The 23,233-nt window shown below is 41.8% G+C and overlaps 1 protein-coding gene across 2 annotated transcripts in view; it reads right to left on the minus strand.

Annotated features, from left to right (window-relative positions):
- Positions 1 to 23,233, minus strand: part of fam135b (family with sequence similarity 135 member B) — a 386,005-nt gene that overhangs the window by 39,120 nt on the left and 323,652 nt on the right. For both annotated transcript variants that reach the window (XM_063058308.1, XM_063058318.1), the window contains 3 exons: positions 10,529 to 12,584; positions 5,913 to 6,079; positions 5,183 to 5,274 (listed from right to left, as the gene is read on the minus strand). In XM_063058308.1, coding sequence (XP_062914378.1) covers positions 5,183 to 5,274; positions 5,913 to 6,079; positions 10,529 to 12,584 — 2,315 coding nt within the window. The remainder of the gene's footprint in view (positions 1 to 5,182; positions 5,275 to 5,912; positions 6,080 to 10,528; positions 12,585 to 23,233) is intronic.

Genomic DNA, 23,233 nt, shown 5'->3' on the forward strand with positions numbered 1-23,233 from the left:
GAGGAGGAGTATGAGCTGGTGTAGCACTTAAACTGCTTACAGGGATAAGTACCAGGAGGGAGATTAGTGGGGAGGGATGAATGGACAAGAGAATCACAGAGGGACTGATCCCTGCAGAAAGCAGGGAGATCGGGGTGGTAAAGATATACTTAGTGGTAGGATCCCTTTGAAGATAGCAGAAGTTGGACCCTGCAAAGGGAAGATGGCGGCCCGACACAGCTCACAGCGGCCACTCCGGTGGTGATGTCTGTTATTTGTCAAGTAGGGTGCCGTGCACAATCCTGATCTGATGGAGACAGACATGAGAGCACGGAAGAACAACTAGTGAAACTTCTGAAATGCCTGCTTCGCTGCTGCTGCTACTGTGTGGTCCAGAATCTCTGGAGGGGAAGGCCCCGAGTCCTCGGCTTTGCTTGTTGCTTTGCGGCTGGGGTAGGGTCAAAGCGCTCGGCAGAGGATTGTACTCGGAGAGGCTGTGTCGGAGGGGCTGGACGGAGGCACGAAGTTTTTGGACGGACTCAGAGTCCACTGCGGTCGGGTGCTTCCAATGGTGCTGCATCAGCGAGCTGGCGGCGCTTGGAGGTTCAGGGCGGAGACAGTTCCTCCCTTCTGCTGCCTGCGTGGGATGATGAGTCTATCGGGACTTTGAGACTTTTTTTTACCATGCCCATGGTCTGCTCTTTATCAAATCATGGTATTTTTTGCACTGTTGTAACTATATGTTATAATTATGTGGCTTTGTCAGTTTTAGTCTTGGTTTGTCCTGTGTTTCTTGTGATATAATTCTGGAGGAAATTTGTATCATTTTTTAATGCATGCATTTCTAAATGACAATAAACGAGGACTGAGTGTCCTCATAATCTAAAGTTGTGGAGGATGACGTGCTGGATATGGAGGCTGACGGGGTGATAGGTAAGGACAAGAAGACCTCTATCACGGTTAAGGCAGCGGGAAGATGGGGTGAGCACAAATACATATGAATATCTATTTGGGGCAAGCAGACTTCCCTGCTGTTAAATTATTGCTGGAAAGTTTTAACCAGGAATTGTCAGGCATTGCGGGGGCGGGGGGGGGGGGGGGCTAGTGTTTACCAGCATAACTACTGGGTTCAAGTAAGTTAGATTTTCCATGAATATCTAGGAATCCTTATTAGAGTGTGAAAATCCAACATGCCATGAATATAAAGGCCGGAACAAACTTTCCAACTTGCTGCTTGTCTGACGTATCATTTTTAAGTCAATAGCTCCCTCTTGTGTAATTTGTTAGTAGCATCAAATTGGAGCTGCTTTGAAGTAGCTGGTCTCCTACAGTGTTTAATTTACAAGGTATTACGCACCATCATCCAGGAAGGATATCAGCCGCTGTCAGTCCTAATTCACTGGAGACTGCTGTTAGTAAAAGCCTATATTATTTGCACACCATGTATTTAAATGCTGGACTAATTTTTCCTCCCCACTATTCTTTCTGTGCAAGTCTAGACAGCAAGTGTGCTGGACATGCTGTTTGACTGTGGGCTGAGAGGAAGTGGAGATGGGGCAAAATAAATATAGTTTTCCAAGACATATTTAATAGAGTTTAAAAATACGAACAGTGAAGCTAGTTTTACAATGACCTAATGCACATTTGCAGACTATTTGGCAGGCAACAACTCTGGCGAAAAGACCAACGGGGTTCTCCCCTTACAAGGCTCACTGAACAGATGATTAGGAGCAAGAACTCTGACTCTTTTTAAACACAATTTCATTACAGATTAACTGCTATATGCTTTAGCTCCCTGTTGTCGAATACATTATCAAAACACAGACAAGCTAATCTCCAGTCAACTGTCCCTAATTATCTTTTTACAACTGCATCTTTCTCCTCTGTAAAGGCTTTCCTTCATACTTACTTCTTCAACTGAGCCCTCTCCAATGTCTCCTGCTTTGGCTCAGTGTAAAGTCTGGTCATATTACATACCTGTGTAATGCCTTGAATCGCTTTAAAACCTTAAAAAGGTGCTGTGTTAAATTCACGTTGTTGCAATTTATAAGCATGAAGTTTCAGTCAGAGCAGTAGACTGTTGTAACTTGTACGAAGGAGGTGGGGGTGCAGGTGGAGTCACAATGGCTAAATTGTGATTCTTTTGTGTTCATCTACAATAATAGCTTTTCTACCTTTGACGTCTCTCTTTTTCCCTTTCAGGGTGGATGGGGTTCTGTTAAAGATCCTGACCTGGAGTTACACTCAGACTTTGGTTCCTTGCGGTGGTGGGACCCACTCCCGGGGGCTCTTGGCTGGTTACTTTTCAATATCCTGAAGACACGGCCTAGAAGACGAGCACAACTTTAGGGGGTTTTGAGGTTTCGCGGCCCTGTGGATGGACTGATTCTAGCTGGTGCCGCCGACTGAAGCATCACAGGAGAGAATGGAACATCAGATCAGCTATTGGAGGATGAGTACTTGGCGGGTTGTGCTGTCTCTCTTGTTGGTGGGTGAGAGATTGTTGCCGATTCTCAGGTCACAGTACTCGGGGGGAAAAACGTGACACGACAGAGTTTTAACACCTTAAATCAGCGAGATGTTTTGTTATGTCTCCTCTCTCGCTGTGAAATGGGACACTTCTTTTTCCCTTTATTAGGGAGAACGAGAGCCTGTGGCATGTCGAATTGTCCGGTGAACAATTAGTTTTTGTTGTACTGCAGATGACGGACTTTTTTGGGGGCTTTGCTGTTGCATGCTTGGTGGGTAGAGGGTGCGGATACTTTTTTGCTGAAGTAGGGGTGGGGGAGTGTTGTGGGTTTGCTGCTGCTTGTGTGTGGGAGGGGGTCGAAGGGTGCATTGGGGTTTTAACTATCACTCATTCTTTGGAGCACTTGTCTGTTTTTGTGGATGTCTCAGAAGAAAAAGAATTTCAGGATGTATATTGTATACACTTCTCTGGTATTAAATGAAACTGCTGAAATATTGAACGTCTGTACTGTTGAACTACTGAACTGCATTGTTTCTTCATCTGTGATTGAGTTTTGTTTTATTATCCTGCACTGTCTCAGAAACCTTGCAACCACTTTAAGATTCAGCTTTAATTTATTCTCATGTTTGTGGGCAGGGAGAAAAAGGTTGGAAGAGAGGAGTTGCCGTACTTAAACTAGGTAGCTCTGTAAACCTCGTTTCTTTATCTTCCATCTAAACATGAATAATTCATAGGGGAAATAGTACATATAATAGCTGATTTCTCTCTGAAGCATCTAAAACAACAACGGCCTAAACTCATTATGTTCCTCAAATGCAATAATGGTAATTAGGTACGTTACTGAATCAGAATCAGGATCAGGTTTAATATTACCGACATATGTCATGAAATTTGTTAACTTACTGGCAGCAGTATAATGCAATGCATGATAATATAGAAGAAAATATATATGTAAATCAACTACAGTAAGTATATAGATGTATATTATATTGTTAAATTAAAAGTAATGCAAAAACAGAAATAAGAAGTAAATGTGAAGTGGAGTTCATGGGTTCTATGTCCATTTAGGAAAAGGATGGCAGAGAAGAAACTGTTCCTGAATTACTGAGTGTGTGCTTTTGAGCTTCTTTCCCTCCTTCCTGATGGTAGCAATTAGAAGAAGGCATGGCCTGGGAGATGGGGGTCCTTAAAGATGGACACTGCCTTTCTGAGGCACTGCCCCTTGAATATGTCAAAGATACTATGGAGGTAAGTACTCAAGATGGAGCTGACTAATTTTACAACTTTCTGTAGCTTCTTTCGACCCTGTGTAGCAGCACCCCCATATCAGACACTGGTGCAGCCTGTCAAAATGTTTTCCACGGTACAAACATAGAAGTTTTTGAATGTCTTAGGTGACAAATCAAATCTCCTCAAACTCCTAATAAAATATAGCCACTGTCTTGCCTTTGATACGTTGGCACCAGGTTAGATCCTCAGAACTCAGGAACTTGAAATTGCTCCCTCTCTCCGCTTCTGATCCCTCTTTAGTCTTACTAAAGGCTGCTGCTGCAACACCACTCCACTAGCTGAATATTTCCTCCAGTCATCTGTCATCTCCATCTGAAATTCTGCCAACAATGGTTGTATCATCAGCAAATTTATAGATGGTATTTGAGCTATACTTAGTCACATAGTCATGTGTAGAGGGAGTAGAGCAGTGAGCTAAGCACACACTCCTGAGGTGCACTAGTGTTGATCGTCAGCGAGGAGGAGATATTAACACCAACCTGCACAGACGGTGGTCTTCCGATTAGGAAGTCCAGGATCCAATTGCAAAGGGAAATACAGAGGCCCAGCTTCTATAGCTTATCAATCAGGACCACAGGAATGATGGTGTTAAACCCTGAATGATAGTCAACGAACAGAATCCTGACATGTGTTTGTATTGTTCAGGTTATCTAAGGCCGTGCGAAGAGCCATTGAGATCGCGTCTCCCGTAGACCTATTGTGGCAGTAAGTCCAGGTCCTTGCCGAGGCAGGAGTTGACTTGGGCCAGGACCAACCACTCAGACATTTCATTGCCATAGCTGTGAGTGCCACTGGATGATAGTCATTAAGTGCCTTCTTGGACACTGGTATAATTGTTGCCCTTTTGAAGCAGGTGAGATCTTTTGACTGCAGATGAGAGGTTGAAAACATCCTTGAATACATCTGCCAGTTGATTGGCACAAGTTTTCAAGTGGATGTAAAGCTTGGAAGTGCTATGACTTTAGATTTCTAACATGTCAGAATGGTTCCAAAGAGTGACAGAAAAGATGGAAAGAAAAGGCAAGATTAGTAGTGATGTACCATCTGGAGGATTACAGCTATAGTATGTTCCAATGTATTCTACAGCAAATGGTGGACATGAGATGAATTTACTATCTAAGTTGGAAACATGGCAATACATCCCTATAAACACTAATCTAGTAATTAATTGAGGAATGAGTATAGGCCTGGAGCTCAGAGCTAGCTCCACGACCTTCAAAACTCTACCATTCCATTCCTCTAAATTGAGCAGCTAAAGGCTTGATTTCATGCTTCATTCTAAAGATAAATGTCAGAACAAAAAATATACATTATTTTTTTCCAAAGGTAGTGGCAATTTTAGTTCACGTTTCACCTTTTTTTCCATTTCCTGTGGCAGTCAAATAAATGATTATCTAAGCAGCTCCACAAATATGTAGCCCAGGTAAATGCACCATGTCCTACCTGATTCCTTTCAGACATTAAGAAATCGAGCTTGGCACCAGGAAGCCCCAGTTCAATAAACGTCTTGACAAGTCGTAGATCTGCACTGTTACCTGAAACAAGGAAGCATTCTTGTACAGCACATTATACAAAAAGCCTTCACCAGGTGCTTCTGATAGGCATGAGCAAAGAATAACTGATGCTGGGCTCAATAGGGCTATTGCTCATACTTTGTAGTTTGGTTGAGGAGGGATTTTAAAGAAGGATTTAAAGCAGGAAAGAGAATTAACGTGGTAGGGAGATTAAGAGAGAAAATTCTAGAAGTTAGGACTTGACAGCTGAAGTTAGTGGACCAATAAAATCCACAGGTGAACAATGTGCAGCAGCTGTTGGACACATACCTTGGAGGGCTGTCAGAGATTACAGTGACCAGAAGGTACAATGAAGACGTCATTTGGAAAGACAGAAATACTTTTACTATGATTGCACTGTTTCATGGGCAGTGCACTGTTTTGTAGCCTGTATAAGTGGGCAAGTACAGGAGTGATAGTTGAAGATAACATAAGTCATAGACTTCAGATGACCTCAAGCTCCAGTGAAGTAAAATGAGAGAAGCTATCAAAGACAGTAAAAGGATGATAAAGCCTGGAGATAGAAAGGGAAATAAGGTGAACAGAATGTGGTCGCAAATGACGCTTCTAGTGATTACAAGAACATTTACAAGTTGTGAATGTTAACAGTTGGTACTTACCGTCCAATCCATGAACACAGACCACTAGGTGGATTCCCTCCTCAAAATTCTCTTCCTCTTCTTCTGGGGTGAAGTATGGAACATCAGAAGCCAGAAATGGCAGGTCGCTGTACAGCATGCCTTCAAACTTCAGTCCCTTTATCAACTCAATTTTGGCCTGCACAAAACTGTAAAACAAACATTATTTGTAAAAATACATATAAATTACTTGGCTGTAAATGTAGGTTGCCTGATTAGAAAGTTTCTAGATGACAAGAAAATTGGTACAATTGCAGATAGTGAGGAAGGATACTGCAGGATATAGATCACTTGGAAGTGTGGGTAGAGAAATAACCGACGGAGTTTAATCCTGACACCTGTGAGGTGATGCACGTTGGGTGATCAATATAAAAGTAAAGATCACAGTAAACAGCAGCATCCCTAAGAACGCTGACTTGCAGAGGGACCTTGGGATGCAAGTCCACAGCTCTTGGAAGTGGCAACACTAGTGAACACAATGGTAATGAAAGCTTATGAAATTCTTGCCTTCATCCATTGTTTATGTTGTCCCCCATTAGCAAGTCAATATGTTGCTGCTTCAGCCACTTTCAGAAATGTATAGTTCTGGTTGTCATTTAACAGGAAGGACACAGTTTGGGGAGGATGCAGAAGAGAATCACCAGGGTATTGCCTGGATTGGGGAGTATTAGTTACAAGCAGAGGTTGGACAAACTTGAATTTTTGTTGGAGCATCGGAGGCAAAAAAAATCACCCAATTGAAGTACATAAAATTAGAAGAGGCTTAGAGAGGGTGGATAGTCACACTTGTGTTTCTTAGCATGGAAATGTCAAATACTAAAGGGCTTTGGTTTAGAGAGGGAAAGTTTAAAATAGATTTAATTTTATTTTATACAGAAGCCGGTAGGTGCCGGAAATGCATATACGATAGCATTGCTTAAACAGCTAGCCAAGCGTACAAGCAATAAAGGAAGAGAAGTAGATAGACTCCATGCAGGCAGATGGGATTAGTTTAGGTGAACATCTTGGCTGGCACAGGCATCATGTTCTTCCTTTGCTGAACTACTCCATGTTCTCAAAGTGAACAGGAATTTGAAGGTAGTTGTCTTTCACTTCTCAAGTAACTGAATAATAACTGAAAAATTTATTATTTTACAGAAGGTCTGTTTCAGAATTTTTTGTTGCAAATACTGTACCTCACAATTTTAAGAAAGGGAGATCCTTATTTCTTAATACTCTAAAGTGCCATTTTCTCTCACCAGAGAAAGAAGTAATGATGCAATTATTCAGCCCTCTTCATAACTTCACAATTTCTATTTTGCATCCAGTGAGTTCTCAGTAATTGCCTTGTATGTGTGAGATTGACCAGATAATGTTAACAAAATAGATGGAGGGACATGTGTTGGCCAGAAAATTGGGAAAAACTCACCTGCAGTTCTGCAATAATGGCACGAGGATTCTTACATCCACTTGTGAAATGCTGGAACCTCTCAGTACCTCAGTCATCAGCAAGACTGATGTTACAGATGTTTATATTTTTAGTCGAATCCACAACCAACATAACTTTACTCTTTTCTCATCAGAATCTGATTGACTGCATTGTATCTTTAGCATTAACCCTAGCTGCAGAAATTTGTTCCGATGTGCTTAAATTGGTCACATTATATTTGCCCTCCAGTTAATTTTTTTAGGAAATATTTAGGGCCAATAACTTCAATAGAACTGCTTATCAGAAGGTTATGAAACAGACACCCAAACTTTCAGTGAGACTGCCCAAGATGAACTTCCACTTGATCAGTGATGAATCCATTTTCCCAGTATTGCCCAAATATCAAATGCACAATAGCCACATTTCACATTTGAGATCAAGTATCAAGATCAGGATCATCAGCATTTTTTTCTTAATTCAAAGAACTACACATAATGCAATTCTAAAATGAGGAAGTTTAAAGGTAGGATTCAGGTACTTAATCTGAAATCTAATAAAATGAAAGCATATTGTTTACAAGGCGTCAATTATCTACTTACCCCCTAGAAGATACCTGGATTACTGGATGATAATCATGCAATCCTACTGAATCAGAGAGTTGTACAACACAGAACTGGTCCTTCCACCCATGTTGATCTTTTATTCCCCCAACTACACTAATCCCTATTGTCCACTTTATGACAATATCCTCTTGTGGCTTGCCTATTTAAGTATCTGCCAAAATGCTTATTAAATGTAGAGATTGTATCTGATTCCATCACCACATTGGGCTGTAAGTTCCAGATATTAACTTGCCTCTCAGATCCTCTTTAAAACTTTTTCCTCTTGCTTTAAAACTATATCTTCTTGTGTCTTTGATAAGTCTACCACAGGAAAAATATTTTGACTATCTACCCTATCTTTATCTCTCATAATCTTGTATGCTTTTATTAGATCACCCCTTAGCTTCTTCGCTGCAGGGAAAACAATACTAGACTATCTAATCTCTTTCCATATCAAAAGTCCTTCAATCCAGCCAATCTCATGGTGAATCTCCACTGCACCATCTCCAGTATAATCACATCTTTCTGGAAGTGCACACAGTACTCTAAGTGCAGTCTAACTAATGTTTTTTTAAAGTTGTAACAAAACATTCCCATTTTTATATTCTGTGCCCTGAACTATGAATGTAAGTGGGCAATTTGCCTCCTTCACCCACTTTCTGCCCTACACATCAACAGTCCATTTCTCTCGATAGATGCTATCTGACTCTGGGTAATTATCCATCGTCAACTGTTATAGCACATCTAACACCTCCACCTTCTTTATACTGACATGGCCCAGTTAATCAACATATTCATCAAGTCAATTTATTAATGGATTGTGGAGCTCTTTCTAATGAACATTGCTTAATGATCATGAAAAGTTACATTCACAGCTACTACCAAATAGTTCGCTTTGACGAACACCGAAATACTGAGATTTAAAATAATGTAAGCAACTAACCATCATCTTCAGCCGAAGAGAAGAAGTTCCCATATGTCAGTAATAAAGTCCTTTGCTAAACAAGGAAGTCTCAAAAGGTGAAATTTGGAGATATGTGAATTTGTTCAGGTAAATTATCTTAATTATTATAAACAAGATTTTAGATAATTATCATTAATTGTGTGGCAAACTAAGCGACCAACTGTTTGTCCCAGATGAGAGTAACTCATATTGGATTACAAAGGTATTTGAGGTAAAGCTTTAAACAAAGTAATTTGTCTCAGGAATAAGAGAAAATCTGCAGATGCTGGAAATCCAAGCAACACACACAAAATGCTGGAGTTCCTCCAGCAACTTGTCTCAGGTATGTGGACCAAATGTTTCTACTTCTGTTCTTGTACTTAAAATAATTTTCGTGTTCGCTGGTGTCTGGTGAAGAAAGTAAAGACCTCAAGTACGATTTTGTGATGTTAGGTGGTATTAGGAAACTCACTCTCCCCCAAAATATAATCACAGTCAGATCCAATGAAAACCTGAAAACCAGGAATGATACTTGATTCTGCCATCTTCTAACATTGGCAGTGTTCTTTTTAAAAATTTTTAATTAGCCTTTATTTTGTTTGGTTAAAAAAGCATATTCATACTGACACAGCCAAGGATAGGCACAACGACTGTGATCTAATTGAATGAGGAACATGATTGAGATGCTGAACATGAACTCTTTCCATTTGGTACATGAATGGTTCAGAGTGATAGTCTGTGCCAAGTTTAGACATAACTTTGTGTCTGATTGAGTTCTCACATTCACTATTCCTGTTGTACTTCAAAACCACCTGTTTAAAACAGTCAGTCTTCGCCTAGTACATGCTGCCCTTGGTTCCCAGATGATGATATGACAGGGTAAATATTAATTTTTAAATAATAACCCAATTCATTTTTACTTTCCTAGCTTACAAGTACTAACATTTGGATTTGATTCTAAAAGTCCTCATCCCCTGCCTTGGGACAGGTGTGATTACTGGAGAAACAGCTAAGCTAACTTAAACACGGTTTATGTGCGATTATCTATAGTGATTGCTGGCCATTTAATTTACCATTTGTGGGAAGGTTTAACCTTCCCCTGACTTCAGGACATTTGAACTCCAGAGCGGTTCTTTCTAGAATCATAGCACAGCACAGAACCAGACCCTGCAGCCTAACTTATCCATGCCAACCAAGAAATCCATCTAAACTAGTCCTAGTTGCCTGCATTTGGCCCAAATCCCTCGAAGCTTCCTGTGCATGTATCTGCTCAAGAATTTTTTAACAGTTGTTATTGTAACTGACTCAAATATTTCCTGTGACAACTCATTCCATATTTCACTCCAAGTGAAGAAATTACCCCTCAAGTCCTTTCAAATCCTCCCTCTGCTTAAATCTTTCCCTCCTAATCTTTTTGGCTGTATATATCATACATAATCTGTCAGTAAATGTACTTTGAACTTTTTTGGTGCCAGAATGTTTTTGTCAATTTCCGGCACCCATTTTGATGCCCCAGCTGAAATTGGCTAATCCGGCTCCAACACTGAACTCACATCCACCAACTCCAAATTCCTTGGTCACGTTGCAACCCACTAAAGCACAGTGGCTTGAAAGAATATGAATCAATAGCTGGTAGCATCCTTACCTTACCATTCTCTCATTGGTTTCTTCATCGTTGTCCTGTGAATTAGCCGGCACAACTCCAAAGGAGCCCATGGGCTGTCTCGTGATGGGTGACGCCACCTGCTTGGAAGGAAAGGCAACTGGAGAATCCCTGAGCATGGAAGAAAATGGCAGACACGTAGCTGTACATGAAACAGAGAGATTCACAACCTCAACCATGTTCCTTTTCTCAAACACCATGCCTGAGCCAGCAGCTCCGGAGGGAGTTGCACCATCAACGAGGGGCTCAAGTTCACATTCGCTGTTACCGATGGGTTGCACTTCTCCTCCAAACTCATCAAGTTGCTGGGCGAGACTGTCACAGTGCTGATTATTGTTAACTGCAGATTCCATTTTTCCTTCCCGTAGGCATGGGAGCTCTTCGTGACAAAGCCTCTCATTCAAAACCACTTCACTGAAAGGAGCTGTGGTTGGTTCCAAAGCTTCTGTTGACTCAGACTGTGTGGCCATTTCATATGTGGATACCTCGCCAATATTGTCTGGTACAAATTCCCCATCTGGTAGCATGGTGTCAAATGAACCAGGCTGGCCATTCTGGACCTCATCAGAAAGGGGAGGTAGGGAGTGTTTAATCTCCTCTGTGTGACTGTTAGGGTCATGTGCGTTACTACTTCTACCTAATAACTCACTGAAATCCACCTTCTTGCACAGAAGCTCTTCAATGGTATGGTCTGTGCTGTCCTTAGGGCTCGTAGCATCAAGTGCATCTGCACAATGGTGGCAATCATTCACTTCACAGGATATCCACTGATTTTCACCTGCATCATTGGAGTTTTTCTCAGCAGCCTTTGCATAAGCATCGTTCTGCACTGATTCTTCTAAGCTTGTTTGTAGGATTTCTTTATCTGCAGGGGAATCAAAAACATCTCCTTGAATTGCATCCATTTCATCGTTGCCTTCCTCTGTCTTTTCTGAGGGATGCCCACTGACCCAGCCACTTTTATCTACTGTTCGGTTCTGCACCAGAGAGTTGGGAGTTTCATCCAACTCATCAGAGCTGCTAATCTGCGGGGCCGAGAGAGATTTTGTTAATTTGCTGAGTTCTATCTCCTCTTCATCTTCAAAAGGCAATGAACTGATTGATGTTAAAGAAGCTTGAATGCCACTTGGCAGACTAGTGCCACTTTCAGTGTGACCACCCTCTAGGGAATTCCTGTGTATTGCCTGTGCTCTGACTATCTCTTGCATGAGGTCTCGGTCATTCGATGAATCCAGAGGTTTGCGCATCTCAGGCCAAGCCACAGAACTGGGCTCACTCTCTATGCCAGAGTCAGATATAATTGAAAGAGACCGCTTCATAACCCCATAAATATTGGGATAGTCAGCATTCTCGATTTTTCTTTTCACAGAGTCTTGCTCGACAGACTCACTGTCTACATGTTCAGAGCTCATTACAGAATGCAACAGTTCCTCCTTTTCACTATCTTCACAGTCATTAGATAGAGACGATTCATTTGTATCTGTATTATTTGGAGAACAAACTCCTAACACAATGTTTCCATGATAAAGATCCTTGTTGCTGTGTTTTAGTTCTATATCTGTCAAATCTAAATCTGATCCAGCTTGTTTGACTACTGCTGCACTATCAGATTCAGGAACCATTTCTTGTTGGTCAGAACCTATTGAGATTCCATTCAATCTGAGGGATTCAGTTTGATGTTCATAGATTGTTGAGAGATCCCCTTGACTTTGTCCAACAAATCTGTCCACTTCTAAGCTCCGAATGCTTTTGACTTCAATCTCACTGAGTTCATCGTATTCTTGGCTGACAAATGCAGCCAGATCAACACAGTTGTGCATCGTTTCCAAGGAAACAGTTTCATTCAAAGCTTGTGAGCTGGGCATGCTTGTCACAAGCATTTTGAAGGTTTCAGAGGAAGAGCAACTATTTTGCACTTGCTGGTACTGTTTCACTCCGGCTGGTAAACTTGCAAACTCTGAAATCTGAGTGTCCAATACATGGTTAAGCTTAGTTTCCATTTCCTTGTTGGATGTGCCATTGTCAAATTTGTGATTTGCTGTAAAAGTAAAGAAAATAAACAATGACAAATCAGAGCAAAAGCAAAATGCCAAAGGAATACTCAACAATCTCAAGACAATTCTTAAGTCTATGACTTTAATACAAACCAGTGATTTTCCAATTAATGTCCTGAAGAAGTAAGCTGCCATTTTCAGTGCGCTGAGCTGAAGTAATGAGCAAGAGCACATTAAAATTAGTGTAATTTCCAAACTGGGAAGTTAGGATTAAGAAGAAATGTGGGGATACATTTTTATTGAATGTATGAATGGCATATGGAATAAAGCAGAAATTAGATGCACTTCAGGATACTTGACAGCTGTAGGATGAAGACAGCCCAACTGAGCTGATTGATCATAGGGTGCCAAGCTTGTTGGGAGGAAAGATTTCTAAACTCCTTAGGCTTTTACCTTGTTTTCCCTCAACTGACAAGTATTCACAGTAGGTTTTAGATACAAGAAAGTACATATTAATGTTCCATTGATCCAGCATTGAACACTTCAAATTGGTGACAGCAGTTTCACCATAACCAGACTGAGGCTGAGAGGAAAAATAGATCAGCCGTGATGAAATTGTGGTGCAGACTCAATGGGCCAAATGGCCTAATTCTGCTCCTATATCTTCTGGTCTAACGTTGGAAGGGCACCAAAAAAAAAAGCTGTTTCATGCTCTACAATACTTCCAATGCATGACTATGAAAAAAAATGTAAAATACTTTCTCCTAGTTGTTACTCAAAGCAAAAAAATTGGAATAATAAGGAACCCACACATTATGTGCAAGTGTAAAAATAACAAAGAAGGAATACCTATAAAAAAAAAGCTCAATTTGTCTGAAAAAAGAAAAACAACTGCTTTGAAAACTATAAACTTATACTTTTCCCTCAAGTTCAGCGGAAGGGTCAATGACTCAAAATATGAACTATTTTCTCTTGCACAAATTCTGCTTCACTGGCTGACTTTGTCCAGCAATTCTGTTTTGTTTCAATTTGTTCTGTAGATTCAAGCATACACTTTGCATATCTTTCCACTTAGGATACAGTTTTACTTAAAACAATATTTAAAAGGGCAGAAATGAGAATTATGTAAAAAGTATTTATATGGTAGTGTTTTATGATATAATCTATGTGCAGGAGATAAGAATCCTTCATCACAATACACAACTGAGGCAGATACAATAACTTTGCTTTGTGGAAGATTTTTTAAAAAATAGAACAAATAAGAAATACGATGAGGGAGCAGAATATTCAGAGAAATTTGGACATCCATGGGACCATGTCCTAAAGGCTGTAAACTTCATTAGATCATTTTCTTGAAATAAATATCCAAGTGCCAAGGGCGCTATTGTGTCTAGCACCACTAGATGGCTGCAAAGGGCAAATCACACATGCTATATTCTGATTTGAGCATCATCTCAATTTTGTTTTGCAAATGTTCCAGTTATTAATTTAACTGTGTATACTAGTCAAACATGAATCCCTCTGGAGTACTTTTTCAGACTGTTTACATTTCCAATATTTATTTTCTTAATGTGAAAGATGCAATGCTTAGGAATATAATAACTTTAAAAAAAAATTCTCAGCAATATACCTCCGGATGAGTTAGATAAATATAACTTCCACTTATATCATGCCAAGAACAACAAAAACACCTATCTTCTTCCAGGGGTTTTATCAAAAGTTAACACCAATGACAAATGACAGGTTACAGATCTCAAGGGTACAATGTTTCCAAAATGGAAGAAGGAGAGACGTAGAGATTGTGGAAGAGAATCCCATCCATTTAAGTCTTAATTTACCAAAGAAGGAACTATTAAGTACAGGGATGAGCAAAAGGTCAAAAGGTTGTGATTAGTGGATTGCAGGTTCCTTAAAGAATTATGGAGATGGACAATATTGCAGAGATATGGAGTGGGCTTGGGTGAAAATGACAATCAAATTACTCTTCTGCTAAGAGTCAAAATTAACTTTACTACAAAGTCTGCTTCATTTAAAGGAAATAATTTTCCACAGAGAGAACCTGGAAAAGTTGATCGCACAAATCTGCTTTTTTACAAAAAGTATGGTAGTTCCAGACAAGCTATAAAAGAGGTTGAAACATACAGTATGATAGTTATGATATCAATGAACCATAATTTTGGTGCTTCTTATATCATAAATAACTATTTGTTTCTTTACCCTGGGAAAAATCTCAGAAAATCTATCTCTTTCAAATAGCTGTGATCAAAGATATTGTTGCCCAATAATTAATACATAGCGACTACATTGATGCTGCTTCCTGAACCCATGCTGAGCTTATTGACTTCATCAAATTTACTTCCAACTTCTATCCTGCCCTGAAAATTACTTCATCAATTTCCGACACTTCCGACCCCTTTCCTGATCTCTCTCTCTCTCTATCTCTGGAGACAATCTATTCATCAATACCTTTAATAAACCCACTGATTCTCAGAACTACCTGGAATATACCTCTTCCCACCCTGTCACTTGTAAATATTCCATTCTCTGCTCTCAGTTCCTCCGTCTCTGCTGCTCCTGCTCTCAGGATGAGGCTTTTCATTCTAGACCTAATGAGGTCTTCAAGGAAGCTCCTTCTTCAAAGAAAGGGGCTTTCCTTCCTCTGCCATCAATGCTGCCCTCATCTGCATCTCTTCCATTTCACACACATCTGGACTCACTCCATCCTCCCGCCACAATTCCAGGTGTAGAGTTCCTCTTATCCTCACCTACCACCCTATTAGCCTCTACATCCAGCACATATTCTACATAACTTTCGCCATCTCCGATGGGATCCCATCACCAAGCACATCTTTTACACCCCCCACTTTCTGCTTTCTGCAGGGATCACTCCCAATGCAACTACCTTGTCCATTCCCACTGATCTCCCTCCTAGCACATATCCTTGCAAGTGGAACAAGTGCTCCACCTGCCCTTACACCTCCTCCCTCACTACCATTCAGGGCCTCAAATAGTCCTTCCAGGTGAGGCGACAGTTCATCTGTGAGTCTGTTGGGGTAACCTACTGCATCTGCTGCTGCTGGTGTGGCCTCCTGTATATCGGTGAGACCCAACGTAGATTGGGAGACCGCTTCGCCGAACACTTACGATCCATCTGCCAGAAAAAGCGGAATTACCTGGTAGTCACACATGTCAATTCGATTTCACTTTCCCATTCTGACATGTCAGTCCTTGGCCTCCTCGTCTGTCGCAATGAGGCCACACTCATGTTGGAGAAGGGACACCCTATATTCTGTCTGTGTAGCCTCCAACCTGATGGCATGAACATCGATTTCTCGAACTCCCGGTAATTATTAATTGCACCCTCCTCCCACTTCACACTCCACTTCCCTATTCCTTATTCTCTCTCTCACCTTATCTCCTTATCTACCTCTGGAGCTCCTCCTCCCTCCCTTTCTTCCATGGTCTTCTACTCTCTCCTATCAGATTCTCTCTTCTCCAGCCCTTTATCTCTTTCACCAGTCATCTTCCCAGCTCTTTATTTCAGCCCCTCGTCCTCTCTCAGTTTCATCTATCACATACCAGCTTGTATTTCTTCCTCCCGCACCCCATCACCCACCTTCTTACTCTGACTTCTCAGCTTTCTTTCAGCCCTGATAAAGGGTCTCGGCCCGAAATGTCTACAGTTTACTCTTTTCCGTAGATGCTGCCTGGCCTGCTGAGTTCCTCCAGCATATTGTGTGTGTTGCCTTGGATTTCCAGCATCTGCAGGTTTTCTCGTGGTTGCCAGACCAATGTCTATCGGGCTGTTGCCTCATGAGGAAAGCTTTATAAATGAGGAGAGATTTGTTTGAAACATGTAAGATCCAGACAGTTTTTAACAGGATGGAAAGAATCTTTCCTTTTGTGTGAGTGAAAGCTTACAGATTAAGTGGGTCGGGTCACTTTTTTTTTTAGAAAAAAGGGTTGTTCATTTAAGACAGAGATGAGGATTTTATTTTCCTTGCGGAGAGTCCTGAAAGAAATCTCTTCCTCACAGAGCAATAAAACCAACATCTTTCAATATTTTTTAAGATGGAAGTAGGGAAATGCCAAGTAAGAATAGGGAAGAGCAGAAACAGATTTACTATCGCTGAAATGACATGAAATATTCTAATAGGTTTTCACAGGTGGGTGAGAATATAGAGAGTTGTGGTTACAATTAGAGCAGTCATGATGTCAAATGGAAGATTAGGCTTGATCTATTCCTCCATTGCAGTCCTTTTAGGACACAGAATAGTACAGCACAGTACAGAACCTTCGGCCCACTATGCTGTGCCGACCCGCAAACCCTGCCTCCCATATAAGTCCCCACCTTAAATTCCTCCATATACCGGTCTAGTAGTCTCTTAAATTTCACTAGTGTATCTGCCTCCACCACTGACTCAGGCAGTGCATTCCATGCACCAACCACTCTCTGAGTAAAAAACCTTCCTCTAATATCCCCCTTGAAATTCCCACCCCTTACCTTAAAGCCATGTCCTCTTGTATTGAGCAATGGTGCCCTGGGGAAGAGGTGCTGGCTATCCACTCTATCCATTCCTCTTAATACCTTGTATACCTCTATCATGTCTCCTCTCATCCTCCTTCTCTCCAAAGAGAAAAACTCTAGCTTCCTTAATCTCTGATCATAATTCATACTCTCTAAACCAGGCAGCATCCTGGTAAATCTCCTCTGTACCCTATTTAATGCTTCCACATCCTTCCTATAGTGAGGCGACTAGAACTGGAAACAGTACTCCAAGTGTGGCCTAACCAGGGTTTTATAGAGCTGCATCATTACATCGCGACTCTTAAATTCTATCCCTCGACTTATGAAAGCTTTCTTAACTACCTTATCTACCTGTGAGGCAACTTTCAGTGATCTGTGGACATGTACCCCCAGATCCCTCTGCTCTTCCACACTACCAAGCATCCTGCCATTTACTTTGTACTCTGCCTTGGAGTTTGTCCTTCCAAAGTGTATCACCTCACATTTCCCCGGGTTGAACTCCATCTGCCACTTCTCAGCCCACTTCTGCATCCTATCAATGTCTCTCTGCAATCTTCGACAACCCTCTACACTATCTACAACACCACTAACCTTTATGTCATCTGCAAACTTGCCAACCCACCCTTCTACCCCCACATCCTGGTCGTTAATAAAAATTACGAAAAGTAGAGGTCCCAGAACTGATCCTTGTGGGACACCACGAGTCACAATCCTCCAATCTGAATGTACTCCCTCCACCACGACCCTCTGCCTTCTGCAGGCAAGCCAATTCTGAATCTCCCTGGCCAAACTTCCCTGGATCCCATGCCTTCTGACTTTCTGAATAAGCCTACCGTGTGGAACCTTGTCAAACTTTTGGTGAAAGTTCTTGTATGGTGAGGTTGGATTGGAGTTTCCAGGATAAAGAACTACCAACAAAGAACACTAGTGACTAGACACTAGAATACTACAGCACAGTACAGGCCCTTTGGCCCTCGATGTTGTGCCGACCCATATATTCCTTAAAAAAAAGTACTAAACCCACACTACTCCGTAACCCAAACACGAGGAAATCTGCAGATGCTGGAATTTCAAGCAACACACATAGAAGTTGCTGGTGAACGCAGCAGGCCAGGCAGCATCTATAAGAAGAGGTACAGTCGACGTTTCGGGCTGCGACCCTTCGTCAGGATTAACTGAAAGAAGAGCTAATAAGAGATAGCCTCGGCTAGTCTCGGCCCAAAACGTCGACTGTACCTCTTCCTATAGATGCTGCCTGGCCTGCTGCGTTCACCAGCAACTTTTATGTGTGTTGCTACTCCATAACCCTCTATTTTTCTTTCATCCATGCGCCTGTCCAAGAGTTCTCTTAAATACCCCACCACCATCCCTGGCAAGTCATTCCAGGCACCCACAACCCTCTGTGTAAAAAGCTTACCCCTGACGTCTCCCCTAAACTTCCCTCCCTTAACTTTGTACATATGCCCTCTGGGGTTTATTATTCGTGCCCTGGAAAACAGGTACTGGCTATCCACCCTATCTATACCTCTCATAATCTCGTAGACCTCTATCAAGTTCCCTCTCATCTCTCTACGTTCCAAAGAGAAAAGTCCCAGTTCTGCTAACCTTGCCTCATAAGACTTGTTTTCCAATCCAGGCAACATCCTGGTAAATCTCCTCTGGACCTTCTCCATAGCTTCCACATCCTTCTTATAATGAGGTGACCAGAACTGAACACAATACTCTAAGTGTGGTCTCACCAGAGATTTATAGAGTTGCAACATGACCTCTCTACTCTTGAACTCAATCCCTCTATTAATGAAGCCTAGCATCACATAGGCCTTCTTAACTATCCTATCAACCTGTGCAGTGACCTTGAGGGATGTATGGATTTGAACCCCAAGGTCCCTCTGTTCATCCACACTCTTAAGTAACTGACCATTAACCCTGTACTCAGCCTTCTGGTTTGTCCTTCCAAATGCATCACCTCACACTTATCCAGATTGAACGCCATCTGCCACTTTTCTGCCCAACTCTGCATCCTGTCGATATCCTCTTATTATGATTATGAGGACACGCAGTCCCCTTTTATTGTCATTTAGTAATGCATGCATTAAGAAATGATAAAAATGTTTTTCCAGAATGATATCACGAAAACATATGACAAACCAACTTAAAAACTAACAAAAACCACATAATTATAACACATAGTTACAACAGTGCAAAGCAATACCATAATTTGATAAGAACGGACCATGGCACAGTAAAAATCTCAAAGTCTCTCGAAAGTCCCATCATCTCACGCAGACGGTAAACCTCCAGTGCTGCCAACTTGCCAATGCAGCATCCTGGAAGCATCCAACCACAGTCCGACTCAGAGTCCAAATGAAAACTCCGAGACTCCGACCAGCTCTCCGGCACCGATGCATCGAGCACCATCTCGGCCGAGCGCTTCAACCCCGGCCCCGGCAACAGGTGATACACAAAGCCGAGGATTTGAGGCCTTCGTCTCCAGAGATTCTCGATCACGCAGTAGCAGCAGCAGCGAAGCAGGCATTTTAGAAGTTTCTCTAGATGTTCCTCTGTGCTTCTCATGGCTGTCTCCAGCAAATCTGGATTGTGCACGGCACCCCTAGTTACACATATCGATTTTCATTCGGAACGGCCGCGCGCGCTGCGTCGCGCCGCCATTTTTTCCTCCCTTCCTTAAAAAAAAGTGCTAAACCCACACTACTCCATAACCCAAACATAAGGAAATCTGCAGATGCTGGAATTTCAAGCAACATACATAAAAGTTGCTGGTGAACGCCAGTTGCTTGTAACCTTCAACAACCTACAGCTCCATCCACAACTCCGCTGATCTTCGTGTCATCCACTAACTTACTCACCCATCCTTCTGCCTCTTCATCCAAAAATCACAAAGAGCAGGGGGTCCCAGGACAGATCCTTGCGGCACTCCACTAGTCACCGACCTCCAGGCAGAATACTTTCATTCCACTAATACCCTCTGCTTTCTTCCTGTAAGCCAATTATTTGTCCAAACAGCCAAGATTCCACTAATCCCATGCCTCATGACTTTCTGGATGAGTTTCTCGTGGGGGACCTTGTCAAATGCCTTGTTAAAATCCATGTAGACCACATCTTAGATCTTCTATTAGGAAACGAGTTAGGACAGGTGACAGAAGTTTGTGTAGGGGAACACTTTGTTCCAGTGATCATAACACCATTAATTTCAACTTGATCATGGATAAAGATAGATCTGGTCCTCGAGTTAAGGTTCTAAACTGGAAAAAGGCGAAATTTGAAGAAATGAGAAAGGATCTAAAAAGCGTGGATTGGGACAGGTTGTTCTCTGGCAAGGATGTGATTGGTAGGTGGGAAGTCTTCAAAGGAGAAATTTTGAGAGTGCAGAGTTTGTATGTTCCCCCTGTCAGGATCTTTAATCCTGTCAGGATTAAAGGCAAAGTAAATAAGAATAAGGAACCTTGGTTCTCAAGGGATATTGGAGCTCTGCTAAAGAAGAAGAGAGAGATGTATGACATGTATAGGAAACAGGGAGCAAATAAGGTGTTTGAGGAGTATAAAAAGTGCAAAAAAAAAACTTAAGAAAGAAATCAGGAGGGCTAAAAGAAGACGTGGGGTTGCTTTGGCAGCCAAGGTGAAGGATAATCCAAAGAGCTTCTACAGATATATTAAGAGCAAAACGATAGTAAGAGATAAAATTGGTCCTCTTGAAGATCAGAGTAGTCGGCTATGTGTGGAACCAAAAGAAATGGGGGAGATCTTAAATGGATTTTTTGCGTCTGTATTTACTAAGGAAACTGGCATGGAGTCCATGGAAATAAGGCAAACAAGTAGTGAGGTCATGGAACCTATACAGATTGAAGAGGAGGAGGTGCTTGCTATCTTGAGGCAAATCAGAGTAGATAAGTCCCCAGGACCTGATATGGTATTCCCTTGGACCTTGAAGGAGACTAGTGTTGAAATTGCAGGGGCCCTGGCAGATATATGTAAAATGTCGGTATCTACGGGTGAGGTGCCAGAGGATTGGAGGATAGCTCATGTTGTTCCGTTGTTTAAAAAAGGCTCTAAAAGTAATCTGGCAAATTATAGGCCGGTAAGTTTGACGTCGGTTGTAGGTAAATTATTGGAAGGAGTACTAAGTGATAGGATCTACAAGTACTTGGATAGACAGGGACGTATTAGGGAGAGTCAACATGGCTTTGTGCGTGGTAGGTCATGTTTGTCAAATCTGTTGGGAGTTTTTTGAGGTAGTTACCAGGAAAGTGGATGAAGGGAAGGCAGTGGATGTTGTCTACATGGACATCAGTAGGGCCTTTGACAAGGTCCCGCATGGGATGTTAGTTAGGAAGATTCATTTGCTAGGTATACATGGAGAGGTAGTAAATTGGATTAGACATTGGCTCAATGGAAGAAGCCAGAGAGTGGTAGTGGAGGTTTGCTTCTCTGAGTGGAGGCCTGTGACTAGTGGTGTGCCACAGGGATCAGTGCTGGGTCCATTGTTATTTGTCATCTATATCAATGATCTGGATGATAATGTGGTAAGTTGGATCAGCAAATTTGCTGATGATACAAAGATTGAAGGTGTAGTAGACAGTAAGGAAGGTTTTCAGAGCCTGCAGAGGGACTTGGACCAGCTGGAAAAACGGGCTGAAAAATGGCGGATGGAGTTTAATACAGATAAGTGTGAGGTATTGCACTTTGGAAGGACACACCAAGGTAGAACATACAGGATAAATGGTAGGGCACTGAGGAGTGCAGTAGAACAGAGGGATCTGGGAATACAGATACAAAATTCCCTAAAAGTGGCGTCACAGGTAGATAGCGTCGTAAAGAGAGCTTTTGCTACATTGCCCTTTATAAATCGAAGTATTGTGTATAAGAGTTGGAATGTTATGGTGAGGTTGTATAAGGCATTGGTGAGGCCGAATTTGGAGTACTGTGTGCAGTTTTGGTCACCAAATTACAGGAAGGATATTAATAAGGTTGAAAGAGTGCAGAGAAGGTTTACAAGGATGTTGCCAGGACTTGAGAAACTCAGTTACAGAGAAAGGTTGAATAGGTTAGGACTTTATTCCCTGGAGCGTAGAAGAATGAGGGGAGATTTGATAGAGGTATATAAAATTATGATGGGTATAGATAGAGTGAATGCAAGCAGGTTTTTTCCACTGAAGCTAGGGGAGAAAAAAACCAGAGGACATGGGTTAAGGGTGAAAGAGGAGAAGGTTAAAGGGAACATTAGGAGGGGGCTTCTTCACACAGAGAGTGGTGGGAGTGCGGAATGAGCTGCCAGATGAAGTGGTAAATGCAGGATCACTTTTAACATTTAAGAAAAGCTTGGACATGTACATTGATGAGAGGTGTATGGAGGGATATGGTTCATGTGCAGGTCAGTGGGACTCGGCTCAAAAATGGTTCAGCTCAGCCAAGAAGGGCCAAAAGGCCTGTTTCTGTGCTGTAATGTTCTATGGTTTTATCTACCACCTTACCCTCAGGAATACAGATATAGTTTCAAATAGGAATGGTGTGTGTCCTGGAACGGAAACCACAAGTGATCTTTCCAGTTGCCTGACATCCTTTTCCATCTAGGTGGTTAAGGTTGCTTACACATAGCATACACACTGAGGCAACAAGATGGTGGTGGTGGAGATATGAATCCTTTGGACAGTGGATGTGGTACTACTGAAGTTGGTTGTTTTCTTCTAGATTATAGGAAGCTTCTTGAGTGGTATTGAAGATGCATACATCCTATCCATTTGGAGTATTCTGACACACTCCTGACCTTCACTTTGCAGATGGTGGAAAGGTACTACAGCAACAGCAGATGCATCACCCATTCACTGCAGTCAACCTTCAATCTGCATTTACAGACTAAGTGGTACCTGGTCCAGCTGAGATTTCTGTCAAGGGTGTCCACTAGGATATTGATGGTGGCAAACTCAGGGATGGCCATCCCTTTAAATGCCAAGATAAGCGCTCAGACCATCTCCTGATCTAGCACTTTTGTAACATGTATGTTGTGTGCAGACATGGGCTACTTCATTTAATATACAGTTATGAAGAGAACTGAATTTTGCAGTTGTCCTCAATGTCCCCACTTGTGACCTAATAATGGAAGGTCATTGATGAAACCACTAAGGATGGTTTAGTTTTGGACACTATCCT

This window comes from Mobula hypostoma, chromosome 1, assembly GCF_963921235.1.
Source record: "Mobula hypostoma chromosome 1, sMobHyp1.1, whole genome shotgun sequence".
NCBI classification, from domain to species: Eukaryota; Metazoa; Chordata; class Chondrichthyes; order Myliobatiformes; family Myliobatidae; genus Mobula; species Mobula hypostoma.